At 38.7% G+C, this 16,137-nt stretch overlaps 2 protein-coding genes across 2 annotated transcripts; one reads left to right on the forward strand and one right to left on the reverse strand.

Annotated features, from left to right (window-relative positions):
- Positions 1-4,125: 4,125 nt before the first annotated feature.
- LOC101308479 lies at positions 4,126-4,790 on the forward strand. Its single transcript, XM_004302584.1, has one exon. It carries the CDS (start codon positions 4,128-4,130, stop codon positions 4,590-4,592), a length of 465 nt encoding a protein of 154 aa, XP_004302632.1. The 5' UTR covers positions 4,126-4,127; the 3' UTR covers positions 4,593-4,790.
- Positions 4,791-4,963: 173 nt separating this feature from the next.
- LOC101302575 lies at positions 4,964-12,051 on the reverse strand. The gene is made up of 9 exons (XM_004305046.1): positions 11,897-12,051; positions 11,260-11,423; positions 10,925-11,048; positions 10,699-10,825; positions 10,079-10,143; positions 5,940-9,963; positions 5,765-5,851; positions 5,532-5,651; positions 4,964-5,445 (listed from the first exon to the last, which is right to left on the reverse strand). The coding sequence occupies exons 1-9, from the start codon at positions 12,049-12,051 to the stop codon at positions 5,395-5,397; spliced, it is 4,917 nt and encodes a 1,638-aa protein (XP_004305094.1). The 3' UTR covers positions 4,964-5,394.
- Between the last annotated feature and the right edge of the window lie 4,086 nt (positions 12,052-16,137).

The following is a 16,137-nucleotide window of genomic DNA, read 5'->3' on the forward strand; positions in this document are numbered from 1 at the left end:
ACCTCTCACTTATTAAGAGGAGACTATCCCACTAGACCAAATGATTTTGGGCCTATATGATATTTTCTTCATACTTTCATCAATGTTTTTTTAAGCTTTCAATAATTCCATAAATTCTGATGCTTTAGCCATTGAATTGGACACATACATATGGTATCAACTTAGACTTTGACTTCAACAAACAAAATAGGAAGTTGAAAAAGTCAACTGAAAAGTTGCTCCACCAAAGGCGGAGCTAAGGATACCAAATCTAGGGTTTTGTGTAAGGCGGCAGTGAGAACCGATTGCGGGCTCTCTCGACGGCACCTCATCTCTCCAGGTGAGGCGTTCAGTGGTGGTGATTTGTTGCTGAGCGCGAAGATTCCTCAGTTCTTTGCACGACGAGCGTGGGTGGGTGACGCGAGTTTGACATCGACGACAAATCGAGGATCGACGGGGTAAGAGGTTTGAGCCTTGAATCTGAGTCGACGGTGTCGGTATTGATTACCCTGAGAAGCGAATCTTGCTCTTAAGATAGCGAGTCCCAGCTCTAACGAGAGGCGGTGGCGGTTGTTCGTCTTTAGCGGCACAACAAGGCTAAGGAATCATGACAGCAAGGCACGAGGGACTGCCGGACTGATTTGGTGGCGTGGCGGCTCCGGTGGTTCTAGGTTAGGCAGATTTGATCAGATTTGGTAGAGAGGAGGGTACCATGTGGGCTAGGCTTTTGCCTTTGGCCCATTGCTTCTCTCTCTTTTGTTGAAGGTTATATGCTTTCTAGTTGTCATATCCATTTTTTTTTATGTATGGTCTTCAGACTATTTATACTTGATCTTTTGGCCGTCATGATCTTTAATCAATGGAACATTTTCCAATTCCCTTATAAAAAAACAAACAAAAAAACTTCAAAGGACATAATGAACAGATCACGTATGCAAGACATGAGAGCAGTTTTTACTTTAATAAAAGTGTCAATTACGACTTAATATATTAAAGTAAAAAAAAAACGAGGGTTATGAGCACTAATGGACCCAGTAGGCCAGTATAATGTTATTGGGGCTTATGCCATCCCTGAAAATTTTCACCCAATTCAGTTGATATGTAATTAAGTGTCTCTAAAGACAAAATCTTACTATCTACTTAACCTTAAGCCTCAAAGTCAAACCTTTTACCCATTTGTTAGTCTTTAACTCTTCAACTTTGACTAGAAAATTGAGATGTTATTTAACATTTAAAGTTTTATGTGTGATATTTAACTCTTATTACTTTTTTTTAATCAGTTAAATAACTCATATATTACAACAAGTCTAGTATGAGTCGATCTCACGACCTTTCATTTATAAGAGGAGATTTATGACACATTGACACTAGACCAAATGATATTGGGCCTTGTTACCTTTTTTTTTTTTAAATTTATTTTCTATTTTTACTTTTTATCACGCCCTTATAAAGATGAGTTCGTCATTGGCTAAAAGCAGTCATTACATACTCTACCGCTATCATCTCTAGACAGTCAAGTAGCTAGTTGTGAGTTGAGACTCAAGTTAGCACATATGATAGAGTAGACTACTATTTAATCAAATTCACTAACTTATCTTGTAAGTTTATTGTATATAGATCATAGCATCAAAATAGGCTAATGCAAAAAAATAGAAAACACTAAATTGAAAAAGCCCAGTTTCACTCCAATTTGTTAAGGCCTGAAAGGAGATCGTTACAAAATTGGCTCGAGCCCAACTAAATCCATGAGTAAACCCTAGCACGCTGCTGACGCAATCGACATCGATGTTGCCCTAACCGCTACCGCTGCTACCCCTGTCGTTGTCGTTAACCAAAGCACCGCCTCCACCATCCAGTATTTTATGTGTTACCTTCACAAGCCAATGCTTCGTACCAACAACACCATTTCCAATCATTCCTGATGTTGCATTAGCTTCAGATCTAGAAGACAATCCAAATAAGAAAACACCATGAAGGAGGAAGCTTTGGTTTGGAACTTCGTCTAAAGAAAACTACGTTTTCTTGTTGCGAAAACACAAGAGGTTGATCTGCTTAATGATGGTCATTGATATATTGCCGCAAGAAGACAGCGAGAGGCAAAGGTGAGAAGATATGATTTAGAATGTGAAGAAAGCTATATATAGGAAAGAAAGGAAGCAACTACATGAGGATTCAAACTTTTGGAATGTCGTGCATAAGGTATTGATGTTTCGTTGGAGCAAGAGTAGCACACCCCTGCATTGTATGGCGCATTCATTAAATCCCAAGTAAGTTTTTCCATGTGAATTGATTATAGTTTTCCTATGTGAATGTTATAAGCTTTTTTTATGGACATGTGAATGTGTTGAGCATTGAGTTGATATGTGAATTGAAACCATTAGTAATATAAAGTTGTTGCATTAGTAATATGGAATGTCCATCAATTTCATATTACACATATTGTGACTGGACATGTGAGTTCCTTATTAGTAACATGGACTTGATAACTTATATTTGAGTATTGAAAGCAAATGAATATTTACAGCAAACTGATATTTTCGTTACTTTTCAATATGATATGGATTATCAATGATTTTGTCAGGTTATTTATTTAGGTATTATAGTCTGGAATGGGTTGCAGAAGATAGTACCCGAAAGGCTCCTCATCAAGATATTGATATTACTAGAGAAAGAAAAAATTGCATTTTAAAGTATTATGATGATGCAGATCAACGGAGAGACGTTAATGTAGAGTACTCCAATTTTTATATGGATGATTTTTGTAATGTTGATGCAATACATGATAGATCCATCCTACACCTTTTGAAATGGTGGGCAGTTCATGGAGCTTCAGCAACCATCTTCATCCTTATGTTGCGAAACGAATTAGAGTACTTACAAGTTCATACATTCCGCAACAAGAAACAAGATTACTCTAAAGAGTGGAAGATTTGGTATTTGTACATACCAATCTTCGCCTTTTATCTAGAAAGTAGCGACTCTTACAAAGAATGTCCGACTCAAATGTGGGATGTTGGAGGTGATCAATTTGATTCATTGGATGAAACTAATCTTGAGAGGCTCGAGTTTGAGGATCTTTCTCTTGATGAACCATCGTTGGAGGCTGTTTTGTTTGATAATGTTCATGAGAATGAGGATTATGTCCTTGTTGATTAAGTAGACTAGTATTTATTTTTATTTAAGTTATTTGATTGTAGACCAATAACTTTGAATTTGCTATTTATTTATTTTTGTATAATTATATATATGTATATATATATATTAGGCTTTCTTGGCTAAGGAGGTCCGTATTTATTCTTACGGTGCGGATTTCCACTTTAGACTCATTTTTCGATCAAATTTTCATATCTCCACCGTCTAGTCTTTAAATACTTATGTATAGATCATCTCTGCAAAATTTCAGCCAATTTGGTTATCATTAAGACACTCAAAACTGTGTTTTTCTGTTATAAACATGAACGGTTCAAGTTCGATAGAATTATGTTCGTCCATTGGTTTAATCGAATTTGAGTGTCTTAATGATAACCAAATTGGCTGAAATTTTACAGAGATGATCTATACATTAGTATCTAAAGATTAAACGGTGGAGATGTGAAAATTCGATTAAAAAGTGAGTTTAAAGTGAAAATCCGCACCGTAAGAATAAATAAAGACATCCTTACTTAAGAAAGACTATATATATATATATATAGTTATATTATTTTATTCCAACGCTTTCAAAACGTTTTCACTAATTTTCAAACGCTTCACCTACGTCACCGCTTCCAATTTCATGACTTTCTCCTTTAAAAAAATAAAAAATAAAAAATTAAGACGGCTAGGGTTTGGTAGAGAGGAAGAGATGGAGAGAGCCATTCGGGCCAAAAAATAAAACATGAGGGCAGTAAGGGCAGAAAGTGTTGGAAATAATACAGGTGAGAGACTGAGAGTTGACACTCAAATGGCGCAGAGGGTAAATTCCGTAACTTTTTCACGTGCCCTTCTCTTTTTGTCACTAGTTAAAGTACTCCAACAAGTTCTGTTCTTTGATAATGGTGTAAAGTTCTTCACTTTACTAAAACTGCACACAACCCATCTCTCTCTCTGTTTCTCTCAGCTTACAGTGAAATGGCGTGAGATCTGAGCCAAATTTAGTGAGGGAGTTGAAAATGGTTGTGCAAGAACACAGCTTTCAGTGGCCTCCAATTGGAGCTCCACTTAATAATATGCAGCAGCAGAGAGATGAGCCTATGAGTCCCTTTAACTCTTCAGTCAATGCTTTGTCGTTTGGTTTTGTAGCCACTGCCATTCTCATCTCCATGTTCTTAGTCATGGCCATCTTTGAGAGATTTTTCAAACCCACGTCGCCGGAATTCTCGCCGTCCGGCCGCCGAAGAATTGGAGATCTTGAGGCCCAGTTGGAGTTTAATGGAAAACTTGGTTACCCATCACCCAAAATGTCGGTGTATGCAGGTGGAGTTTCAGTTTTAATGCCTGGAGATGATATTCCATCCTACATTGCACACCCAACGCCGGTGCCCTGCCCTCCCGAACGCATATTTTGGCCTCCACATCAACACATATCATTGCCTAGTAGTAGTCCCGCTGCCAACTCCAACCAGAGCTCAGGTTGATATCTGCCTTTTCCTTACCTAATGTAATTCACCAACGCATTTCTGGTTCTGCACCAACTTCAATTGCCCATTTTTCAAGGCACGAGCTCTTGTTTCTGTACTAGGGGAATTGGCTTCCGTACATGTAATCCATCTATTATCTAGTAGGAGAAACCCAAAAATGCATCTATATTGTTTCAGAACCATTATCATTATGATGCCTCATCGGCAAGTGTCTGTATAATTGTATCGACTAATCAATATTAGTTTTTAGAAGAGCTAGTCACATGTTTTGCTAAAATAAGCATACAAAAAAAAATGGCCCACAGGGTAACCATTTCGCAAAACGAGTGCAAATTGACATTTCATTTGCAACTTTTATACATAAAATTGCACCCAAAAATACTTCAACACCTTGACATGGCTATATGAACACGATACACAGTACATGGACTGATGGATATACTTATATATGCACTACAGAACCATTACGTACAAACATTACAAAATTTCATTATCAGTACGCTACATGCTACTTTATAGCACTCCAACAATTTACACCTGTCAAGATCTTAATAATATGGCTATATGTAGAAGTTGATTGGTACTGTGCCGCGCTTCCACGCTGAGCTACAGCTTCATCTTGTATATAGGCATTTTGCCTTGCACTAGATTTCGCTGAGTGACACTACAAATATTTGTTTCAGCAAGAGAGTGGGGGTCGTATAATACAAGCTACAGAAACGCTGTCTGGTGCAAGAGAATCCACCAGCCAGTTCGAGACAATAACTGCAGGGTGAAAAGTTGACGTAAAATAAATCCTCTAAGAATCACTCCAACTGTCATCATCATCCTCATCACTTCCCGCAAATGCCTATATCATAAACCTCATTATATTAAATATCAACTGATTGGGGGAAACACGATTTTTGTATGTGTATGAGAGGGAGAGAGACAGACCTGGCGGATTGCAATTGCTTTTTTCTCTAAGAGAGAGATGACCTTCAAGTTGGGATTGTGACCCTGAATGTTGGGTCGTGGTGCGGATCTTGTCACAGTTGCAGGCTTCAGGTTGAAGGACTGAGTCAACAAAAAGGTGCAGTCTTTAATTTCATGCTTGAAATATGGATAACCCAAAAAGAGGGAAAACTGGATGATGCAGAAGCAACAACCACAAGAAAGAGAGGCCTAACCTTAGTTCTTATCTGTTGCAGAAATGAATCTCTTTCGTCTACCTTTGGTTCAATCTGAGGCTGAATTCGTTCACTTGCCTTTTTCAACTGCAAAATGTCAACTTCTGATTATTCCACAGAGCATAAATCTCAAAAAGAGCATATTCTGAGAGCAAAAAAGTGATCTATCATTTACCTTGCTTTGGCCATGAGCAGTGACAGCATCAATGAGGGGATTTCTAGGACGAGGGATCTTATTCACAGTTCCATTAGACTTTGCAACTTCTGAGTCCGGCATTACATCAGAAGTATTTGATGACCATGCTGTTTCTCCCCCTGATGTTGACAAACCATACTGAGGCTTCTCATCTACCGTAGTTGTCGCTGTCACTGATGTAGCAAGAGGCTTTTCTTGTTCCCTTTCTGAGATTCTCAATGAACGGCAAAGATCCTCAGGCTCTAGACCTGAATCCTGTGTTACTTGCTGCGGGGGTTGGATAGTTTCCCCATGAGGAAATGAAGAGTCAAGTTCAGAAGTTGTGCATTCAGTTCCTGGTATTATTAATGGCTTTGAAGTAGAATGAACCTGTCCTCCCTCTGTTGTTGGCAAACTATGCTGAGGCTGCTCATCTTCCACAGTTGGTGCTGTCACAAATGCGGCAAGAGGTCTAGCTTGTTCCATTTCCGAATTATTGAATGATTGTTGAAGTACCTCAAGCTCTAAACCTTCCGGCATCAACTGGTGAGGATAGACAATTTCCCTATGTAACAATACAGGGTCTTGTGTAGATGTCGAAGATTCACTGCCAGGAACTGTGAATGGCTCCAAACTTGACAGACCCTTCTCTCCCTCTGAAACAATGTCATTGTGTCCAGTGTTGTCACCAGAGACCTTCGATATGAATGAGCTTGAGAATTGCATTCCCCCTAAATCAGGGAAATTGTACTGATGATTGGAATCATTATCTGTTGGTACTTGTGGATATGGGGCAGGAGACACCTCATGGCCCACAACAGGTTCAAAAATGGGTTGGGACTCTATATCTTCTTCTGATGTGAGAGATAAAAATGGGTTCTGAGGCTGCAGTAGCTCTCTCTGTGGCACTAGATCAAATTGAGCTTTCTCATCAGCTTTCAGTGACTGCATTGGCAAGAATGTACCACTGCTAACTCCACCCAAATCTCTATGTGAGGCTAGCGAAGTATGTTGCATCATTCCTAACCTCCACTGCATAGGTGGTAGGGGTGGCAATGGTGGCGTGCCCTCAAGATCAACCACAGGTGGCTGGACTAAGTTAGGAAGAATAGATTCTAATGGTTCCACCTTTTGCTTTAAAATATCAGTTTCCTGGCCTGCTGATTCTGTAAAGAACTTTGAAGTTGAAGGTTGACTAGGAGAGTTTTCAGGCAAAGATTCAGAGGAAGCATCCAAGCATGTCTCTTGAATGATATGATCGGTGGATGGTAGATTGGATATCTCCTTATCTGGCTGACTAGGAAACACAATCTGTTGAGAATTTAATGAGTTGGTACTAACTTGATCGTCTTGTGAATCTTCCATACCCAGTTCATCAGACTGAAATTCCGGTGACAGCTCTAAGGCAGCTTCTACCTGATCACTTGCTCTGTCTATTTCCAAATTCTCCATTTGAACTTGATTAGCTTGCAATTCCAACGAAGTTTCTAACTTTGTTTCAGCTTCTCGGAGGTCAGCTTCTGGAAGGGCAGAGGTAGATGATGACCCAGGATACTCTCCACAACTCTGATCCAGAGATTGTGACCGGGACTCATGATTGTTCATTTCCAGAGATGTTGAGGCTGTGTGGGCATCATAGACAGTCACGCCGAGTTCATTCTGCTCATCCAGGGAGATGTTATGATCGTCATCATTTACCTCTGAAATGGAAGGATCATAAGCAACCGATTTGTTTGGGTCTGACTCTGAATCTGGCGAAACAACTTCAGTCACTTCCTTATGCATTTCTGAGTCTGACACGGATTTTGGAGAAGCTACTTCATCCATTTCAGATTCTTTGAGATGAGGATCCCTGGAGTCCAGAAGAGATTCATGCAAATTCATAGAATTTAATGGTGGAAAACAAGGTGTGTCTGGAGATGTGTCAATATCATTGACATCATCAGATTTGGCAACAGCAGCAGAGGACAGATCTTCTCCATGAACTGTTTCAGGTACTATATTGTCTGAAATTACAAGATTCCCAAGGCCTGAATAAGTTGGAGAGTTTGATGGAAGTTCTAAAGAAACAGAATCTCCTTCCTCTGCATCAACATTGGTGGCGCCTGGAGATGTATCAATGAAATCATTGATATCATCAAATTTGACAACAGCAGCAGAGGATGCAGCCACATCTTCGACATGAACTGTTGCATGTTCTATATTGGCTGAAAGTACATGATCCCCATGGCCTGAATATGTTGGAGGGTTTGATGGAATTTCTTTAGAAGCAGAATCTCCTCCCTCTAAATCAACATTGCAGGTGAATAAGCCTATCTCCTCATCATCCAGAGTCCTACAGCTCTCTTCAATGTTAAATTTCTCTTTAGAGTGAGACATATCCTCATCTAAATCAGAGATTTTCTGGGCCATTAGGACATGTGTCTGTGGATCATCCTTCTGCTCTTTTAGGACATGTGTCTGTGGATCGTCCTTCTGCTCTTTTGGGACATGTGTCTGTGGAGCATCCCCTTCAGGATATGACTCTCTTGAGATACGTCTCCATGGTATAACGCCAGATTTGAATGCAGTTGGCTTGAAAGGATCATCAACTTGAGAAACCCTGTAAACAGGCTTTGCAACATCTGAACTATGAGGCCGTATTGTAGTACCCGAAGATGTTTGTACTTCTTTCATTGCTGCGGGGAACAGCTGTGCTTCTGTTGATGGAATACTTAAATGTGGTGAATCAATCTTTCTACTGGCGAAGCTTCCCACAGCATCTTCATCAGCACATTTTGCCTGAAACACTTCATTCACAGAATCATTACCACTATGATTCACAGAAACCAATTCTTCAACATTTTTCAAGTGCGGTAAATCATCAGAAGTGGCACATAATTTTTTTTCATCTGCTTCAACTAGAGGAAGTGTGGGAGAAGTACTTGTGAACTCATCCTTAGCCTGGGAAGAATCATCGGGAACAACTGCCATGAGATGATCCAGATTGGTCCCATTTTCTTTGATGCCAAATGATTCAGAACCAACTTTGATTTTATCAGAGGATGTTTCATCTAATAAAGATCCCACATATGAAGCCACAGGAGAGGTTGCTCCGAGGTCTGGATGTTGTTGAGTCGGACTCATTTCCCTACCAGGGATCACACCTTCCTCAATGCATGTACCCTCAGATCCACAAGTTTCAGTGGCTGGTTCTTTAGCTGCTGCATCACACTCTGAAGGTGTATTCTCAGCCAAATTGCTTAAAGTGTCAGAGTTCAAACTGGCTCTATCTCTTTCGAATGAATTATTCCAGTCATCTGATGTAGAAGAGTTCTCATTTGATTGAGAATCCAAAGATTGAGCTTGAAGCTCTACATGTACCTCCTCATTTGCATCAGAGACTGTCCTGCATTTGTTAACCTTCATTGAAGGTAGATTGCTCTTAGCTCTGGACTCATTGTCAGTATCCAGTTCTGACTCCATAGTAGCAAGAGCATCCACGTAATTATCTACCTCACTGGGCAAATCATCAGAACTGTATCCTTCTACACTGCCTTCAGTTTTGTCTTCTCCATCAACTTCCAATTCCTTATCAACTGCTACCATTTGAAGGTTAGAATAGCTGTTGTCACTTTCACCATCAGAATTTGGTTCAGACCCCTTTGCAATTTCTCCATCAAAAGATCCCCCGTATGAAGTATCCATCAATTGTTTTGATACAACTTCTTGTTCATTAGTCAAAGAACTAGCATTACCCCTTTCTGGAGACTTTTCTGCAGGACTCACAATACTAATGTCAAGTATTCTAAGCCCCGACTCATTGTTATTATCTGAGCTCAAATTCAGAGGCGGGGATGTAACAGAAGTTGCACAAATCTGTCTACACTCTGGAGAATGAGTCTCCACAAATTTATCCATGTAACTTTTCCTGGTTCTTGAGTCAACTGCAGATCCATTCAAATGTCTTCTCTTTAATTTCACACGACGAGCAGGGTCACTGTAACCATTCTCAATGCGCTCCTCCAGAAATAACTCATGCAGTCTGCAATATTTGAAGAAATAAAATAAAATGAATTTCCACTCTACCATCTATCTTAAGAAAAACATACACAATTAACAGTCACATGAATGGTAATAAGGCAGTGACAAGGTCTCACTTAGCATGTGATGGCAGTAAAACTTCTGGGGTTTCACCATTCCTCCAGCGTGATCCTTTCTTGTGCTACACACAAAAGACAAAATAAATATTTTCTTGAACAAATTTTTAACAGTGCTTTCTAACATAAAATACTAAACCTATTGCATTTCTATGTTCAGAAAGTAACACTGCCTGGTTTCCACAGGCATGCATGTAGGCACACTTCAAAATCAAGATTAGGAATGCCAGTAAAAAGAACAGGTTGGAAATTTCTAACTACACCTAGTTTAAATTTTCTAAGTTCAGAAAGTAACGATCCCATTTTTTTGTTACACCCAGAGAAACCATTTCTTCTTTACTAACCAGAGTTGCCACCATGGGTGGTTAAGGGTGCTATCCAGGAAACTAGCTATTTTTCTGAAGAATAACAGAGGGAGGGATAAAGTTTGGGCGGCAATAGCCCACTCTATATGGTTGGATCTTTCAGCGAAAATAGGTGCGAATGGTTGTTTCAATTATGAATGAAAATGAATGCATACCAAAGATGTATTACTTAACAAACATAAGGACTTCCTGTATTGACATCACAGGCCACAAAATATTAGTCGTTCAAACACAATGGTTATTCTGTAGAAATACCTTTACTTTACGGGCCTTCCTTTCTCTCTGTATATCCGCTGATGCCAATGAATATGCTGATTCCACTTTAAAGAATGACGGATCAGTGTATCGCTTTAAACATGCTCCCGCCCCAGCAACATCAAACCTGTCAAAAATAGGATCAGCATATTTCCGACTTTCTACATCTTAATTCTTATATTTAAGATCAAAGTAGCATAAGCGAGCACAAATTAGGCAATCATACTTGTCCAGAAGGAACAACCGAGGAGGACCCCGGCATTCTTCATAAGAATCCATTACAAAGCGAGGTAAGTCTCCACAGGTGATCAGATTCTGTTCCGAAAGCAAATTAGGATGCCAGTCAACACCTGAAATAGAACTATGTGATTACACAACCATATTGTATTTAAATATTACTAGTTTTTAGAAAATTGAAATGTCCCCTTCCCATGCTCTAGCATTTTATAGAAAACACACATGGGGTCATGATACGAGTAACTAGATAGCTATCAGATCATTTTCATTTAACTGTGACAAAGTTGCATTATGAAGAAACAATTGTACAACGGGGACCATAACCTGAATTTGAAAAGAATGATGAATGATTAGTCTGTAATAAAAGTGCCTTCTCAATTGTAGGAAAATCTGCTTCAAGCTGTTGGACGCGAACCATTAGACCATGGCCTCTTGTAGCCGTTGCCATTACTTCTTCATGCAAATCATGAAATATTTCAGCAGCAAACCTATCAACCACAACACCATTTCTCATGAGTCTATCTCAAATTAAACCACATAAGACTACATCCTATACTTCTAACAATGAAATGTATGGCGCAATCGGTGTGAAATTTATCTTAACCAAGCAAATTTGAACTCCTTATTCCATTACAGATTTTCAGTAACCAAATTGTAATCGAAGTCTTACTACTATAATTCATGATTAAAACTCAAAAATTCCAATTCCTAGATAACACTATAAGCAATCTGCTAAATCAAACTCGGAGTCAATCTAGTAAAACTTGGAGTCAACCTCGATTCTTAGAACAGAAAAAAATTCCGAAACAGAAATCCAGCACATCAGTCAAATTATCATCCCCAAACTCCAAACAACAAACCCTACAGGTTCAGCATTCAGGTCAAAACAGTAATTTCTAACTCAAAATTCCGCAATTGAAGAAATCAACAACACAGCAAAAGAGTTTAAAAGGAAGCTCACTCGGCAAGGTCGCCGAGCTGACGCAACACGCCGACGAGGCCGGCCATGGCGACGCCTTCCAGCAAGGCCTCGGGATCATCTCTATCGGCGGCTTTGTAGAGCTCCGGATCGGCCAAGCCGTACTCGTTCCGTATCTGGTACCGCGTCAACGGCATTCTTCAAAACTCTAGAACCGTTCTCAGAAACCCTAATCGACGCCGCGAATTCGATTTCACATTTGCCGGAGAGAGAAGAAGAAGAGAGAGAGAGAAGAGGCAGTGAGTGAATGAATAAGCGGTGGTGGTGTGAGAGAGACAGAGAGAGACAGAGAGTCACAGGGAGAGGAAAAGACGAAAAAGGATTTCGTTTTTTATCGGGAATATTGGAATGAAATGAAAGCAACGGTGGGCAGTATGCTGCTTATGGTAGGGATGCTGTATTGGATCGTATTCCTTTTTTACTACTTATTTATGATCTCTAATAATTCCCTCTGGGTTGGCGTTAGAATTAGGGAATTTATATCTCTGCCCTTATAATTCACTGGGTTCGGGGCCAAAATTATTTGTTATTGTGCGCCCCCAAAAATGATGAAGGAACTTGTTCACCTTCTTAATGATGAAACCTTTGGCTTCACGCTGGATTTTCCAAACCTTTGTATCTTTCTCTAAATTGTTTGAAGGATTATGAGCAACGAATCTTATGTTTGTGTGTGCTAGATTAGGTAAATAAATTTGAAATGTTTTGTTCAAATTTATAATATTATGCGTCAATTATGAACTTTTATATCAGTCCTCAATTAGTTTCTGTAACTTTTGTTTCTTTTATCTAAAAGGGAACTGACCCATAACTTATAACAAGCAGGATATCCACTAACATTAGGTATGGAACCCCAATATCTAGGTTTGAATGTTGCTAATCCTAATTGGTTTTGGGAGGTTGTGTTATAACATGATTATCTGACACATACTAGTCTATGTGAAATTTCATTATCATTTTAAATCTTTGACTGATATAAATCTCGGAACTTGATATTAGACACTTTCGAGTTTTGAGATTAAACACGACATTTAATACTCATCACTATCTCCATCCCGCTTGTCATGATTCATGACTTCCTCAATTTTGTAAGATTCAGCATGAGAATTAGTTATCATCACTATCACATATATAGGAAATTCACCAAAACTAACAGACAGCCCAGAAGGAGAGGACATTTCTAGGTGTATTTTAGGTAAAGCAGTTGGTAACTCCCCAAGACAAACTGTGGATACGTGATGATATCACCACCATCTCAAATTCGACTGCGGAGCTTAATATAATGAACCACGCGGAGCTCCAATAGAATGCCGCCACGTACTCTTGGTCAACCGAATCAAACATCTCTTAAGGATGGATCCCACCGAGGGCAGGACGTGGGTGTCACAAACAAAAAGCCAGGTGGCCAACCGAGAATCAAAGACCGGTAATTAAGTTACCACTTTGGCGCGCACCTGATTAGTTTTTACTTTCGCGGCCCTCTCTTTCAGCAGTACTGATAAAATCTCGTGGGGCGGATATGGAAGCTTCGCTAGCTGGGGAGTCGGTGCTTCCCAATCTTTAGAAACTGACCCTTGTTTTTCTGGTTTCAGATAGAAAGAAGAGAAGAAGGTTGGTGGGTTGCAAGTGGTTACAGTGGAGGAAAAGAGCCATAGAGGTCCCTATTTTTCAATGGGGTTGGCTTAATTTGCTTTCTGGGGTAGCCTTCTCAATTTCCATGGAGTGTGTTGCAGTTGTTGGCTAGCTTTTGTTTTCCAAGGTTCTCTTTTGCTGTTATTGTCAGCTTTCTTGGATCTTTCTCGTTCATATCTACTGTGCTGGACTTCACGTGTATATAGACTTCACACTGTGCATCAAGAATGGATTCAAGAGGTTACACATGAATGAAATATTTTGATGTTACGTGTGAATTGGAGCATTCAACTTAAAATCATTTGATCGGTAATAAGTGAGAAAGTGTAGTAGAATGGTTTAATTATGGTTGAGATCTACAATCGATTTGCGATACGTACTATGTAACTAACGGTTTGTTGTTATTTGTACTATTTCACTAAACCGGTAACTATTTTACATTACGTTTATATAAGTTACCGTAAGACACGAGATGAGCAATTTTTTTGTGCGGGTTATAAATGTTGCATGTAGATAGTAATCATAGTATATATCAGTACATGTGTTGTCAACGGATACCTATCAAGGCATTGATGGAGTAACCAACTAACGATGAAAATAACAGCTTGGACATGACTATCTAGGACAACGAGTAGTCGGCCAGAATAGGAAGCCTACAATCATGTAACCTTTGCTTAAAAGCTTCAATTCAGTAGTGCGATGTATGCTAGCTCTTTCAAGTGTATATGTAGTAGGTTTGGTGGTGTAGTACTAAGATTCACTTCGTTTTCCAATTTCCGGCGACTCGATCTCTAACACAAAATTAAGGACAACGTGTTGGTTAATGCTCAATGAAGTATGCTTTATATGCAATTGAATCCCACCATGATTTTTAAACCCTGTCACTCTCTATGTCTTTCTCTAACTAAGCAAACCTTGTCATATATTTGTGCTCATCCCCACTTACATAATAGCTTGTTGTTAACTTCTTGTTAGTTGTAATGCTGTGCTTGACCCACCCATATGCACTTGAAGCCTAAAACAAATTGTCTCATTATGAGAAAGAGAACATGATTCTTAGTCGTTTATGGGGAAGCAATTTTATTTTACACTCTACTACGTCCCGTGACTTAAGGTAGAGATAATGGCATAAACATGTTTGAAAGATCATCATTACCAAACAATGTACGTAACACCTTGCTCTCTTTTTAGATAGTAAGAGGGGACTGAAACTCCTACATTGTGAAATTAAAGATGAAAGAAGGAAAAAGAAAAAAGAAAAATGTTTCAAATGAAGAATTTATGTTAACAAGGCACCACGACCCATCGATCGTGTAGCATCTCAAGTTCTCAATCACCAAATTTCCAACCGAGGCTAGCACTTCTTGTGTTGGTATGTTCATGGAACACTACTCCATCTCAATTCCTGTGTTGCAAGTCAGTAGAATATGGTGTTGTCTCCGAGGCTAGCTGTTGTTCCAGTAGTGTGTATGCAGCCCTTCTCTCAGTTCTCTGAATGAGATGTCATATTAACCTCAAATTGTCTTCCCTATGTTAATTTGAAGGCTCATGTTGCAAATGGGCTATTGCATTAAAGGAGTCCTTTCCTATGGGATTGAGCTTTGTGGCTTTCAGATATAAGAACATATAAGCCTCAACCCAATTAACAAAAATTGGGCCTGAATTCTCATAGATCAAGTGTCTAAATGGAACTGGTGCCCATAAAGAGATGCAAAGAGAACAATTTGCTCCTTCTTCTTCATGATTTTGTTTCTTGTTTAAAAAGATAGTATATATGTTTAGTCTATCCTCATGAACCATATCTTTATAAAAACTATACATTACTTGCATGCGGATCCATGTCATACAAGATTATAATCAAAATTATAATCAGAGATCTAATAAAAACTAACGGTTTAGATTAGTCATAAAACTTAAATTTTTTTTTTTTGTCTTTTTCTTTAATTCAATTTATGAAATCTATCTAAATAAAAATTCATGATTACAATTCTCCATTTGGAATATAATTAAGAGGAAATAATTTGTTTCTTATTGAAACTCATTTACTACAGAGGAAAGAAAACAAATTAAGAGCATCTTTAGCAATCCTAGCCATATTTGAGTTAAATTTTCGTCAAATTAGCTAAAATGTTATTTTGGCTAGCAACTTTAGAAATGTGTATGCATCAATGCTCTCTATTTTAGCTATAATTACATTAATATTATTCTTCAAATAAAGATTAAATAGTTTAAATGTATTTATATATCACCTAAAATATTTTAAAAGGAATGTAATAAATTATAGCTAGCATCATTTGAATTATCTCACTAGCTATATTATCTCAGCTAAAAGTTATAATAACTTAAGTTCAGCTAGTCTGCTGGAGCTCCTAAAACATCCAGAAAGGTAAACACGCTCTCTATAGCTAATGAGTCAAAGCAAAGAGTCTGCTACAAATGCTCTAAGTCTCATAGACATGCTTATTTTAGTCTTTTTTTTTTTTATTTTTTTTTTATCAAAAGCTTATGGTTGTTCATAGCACAAGATGATCTGAGTACTTCCATACATAATCTGATCATAAGTTTTCCAACGTGTTATGGCAGATATCATTTGG

This window comes from Fragaria vesca, linkage group LG6 (assembly GCF_000184155.1).
Source record: "Fragaria vesca subsp. vesca linkage group LG6, FraVesHawaii_1.0, whole genome shotgun sequence".
NCBI classification, from domain to species: Eukaryota; Viridiplantae; Streptophyta; class Magnoliopsida; order Rosales; family Rosaceae; genus Fragaria; species Fragaria vesca.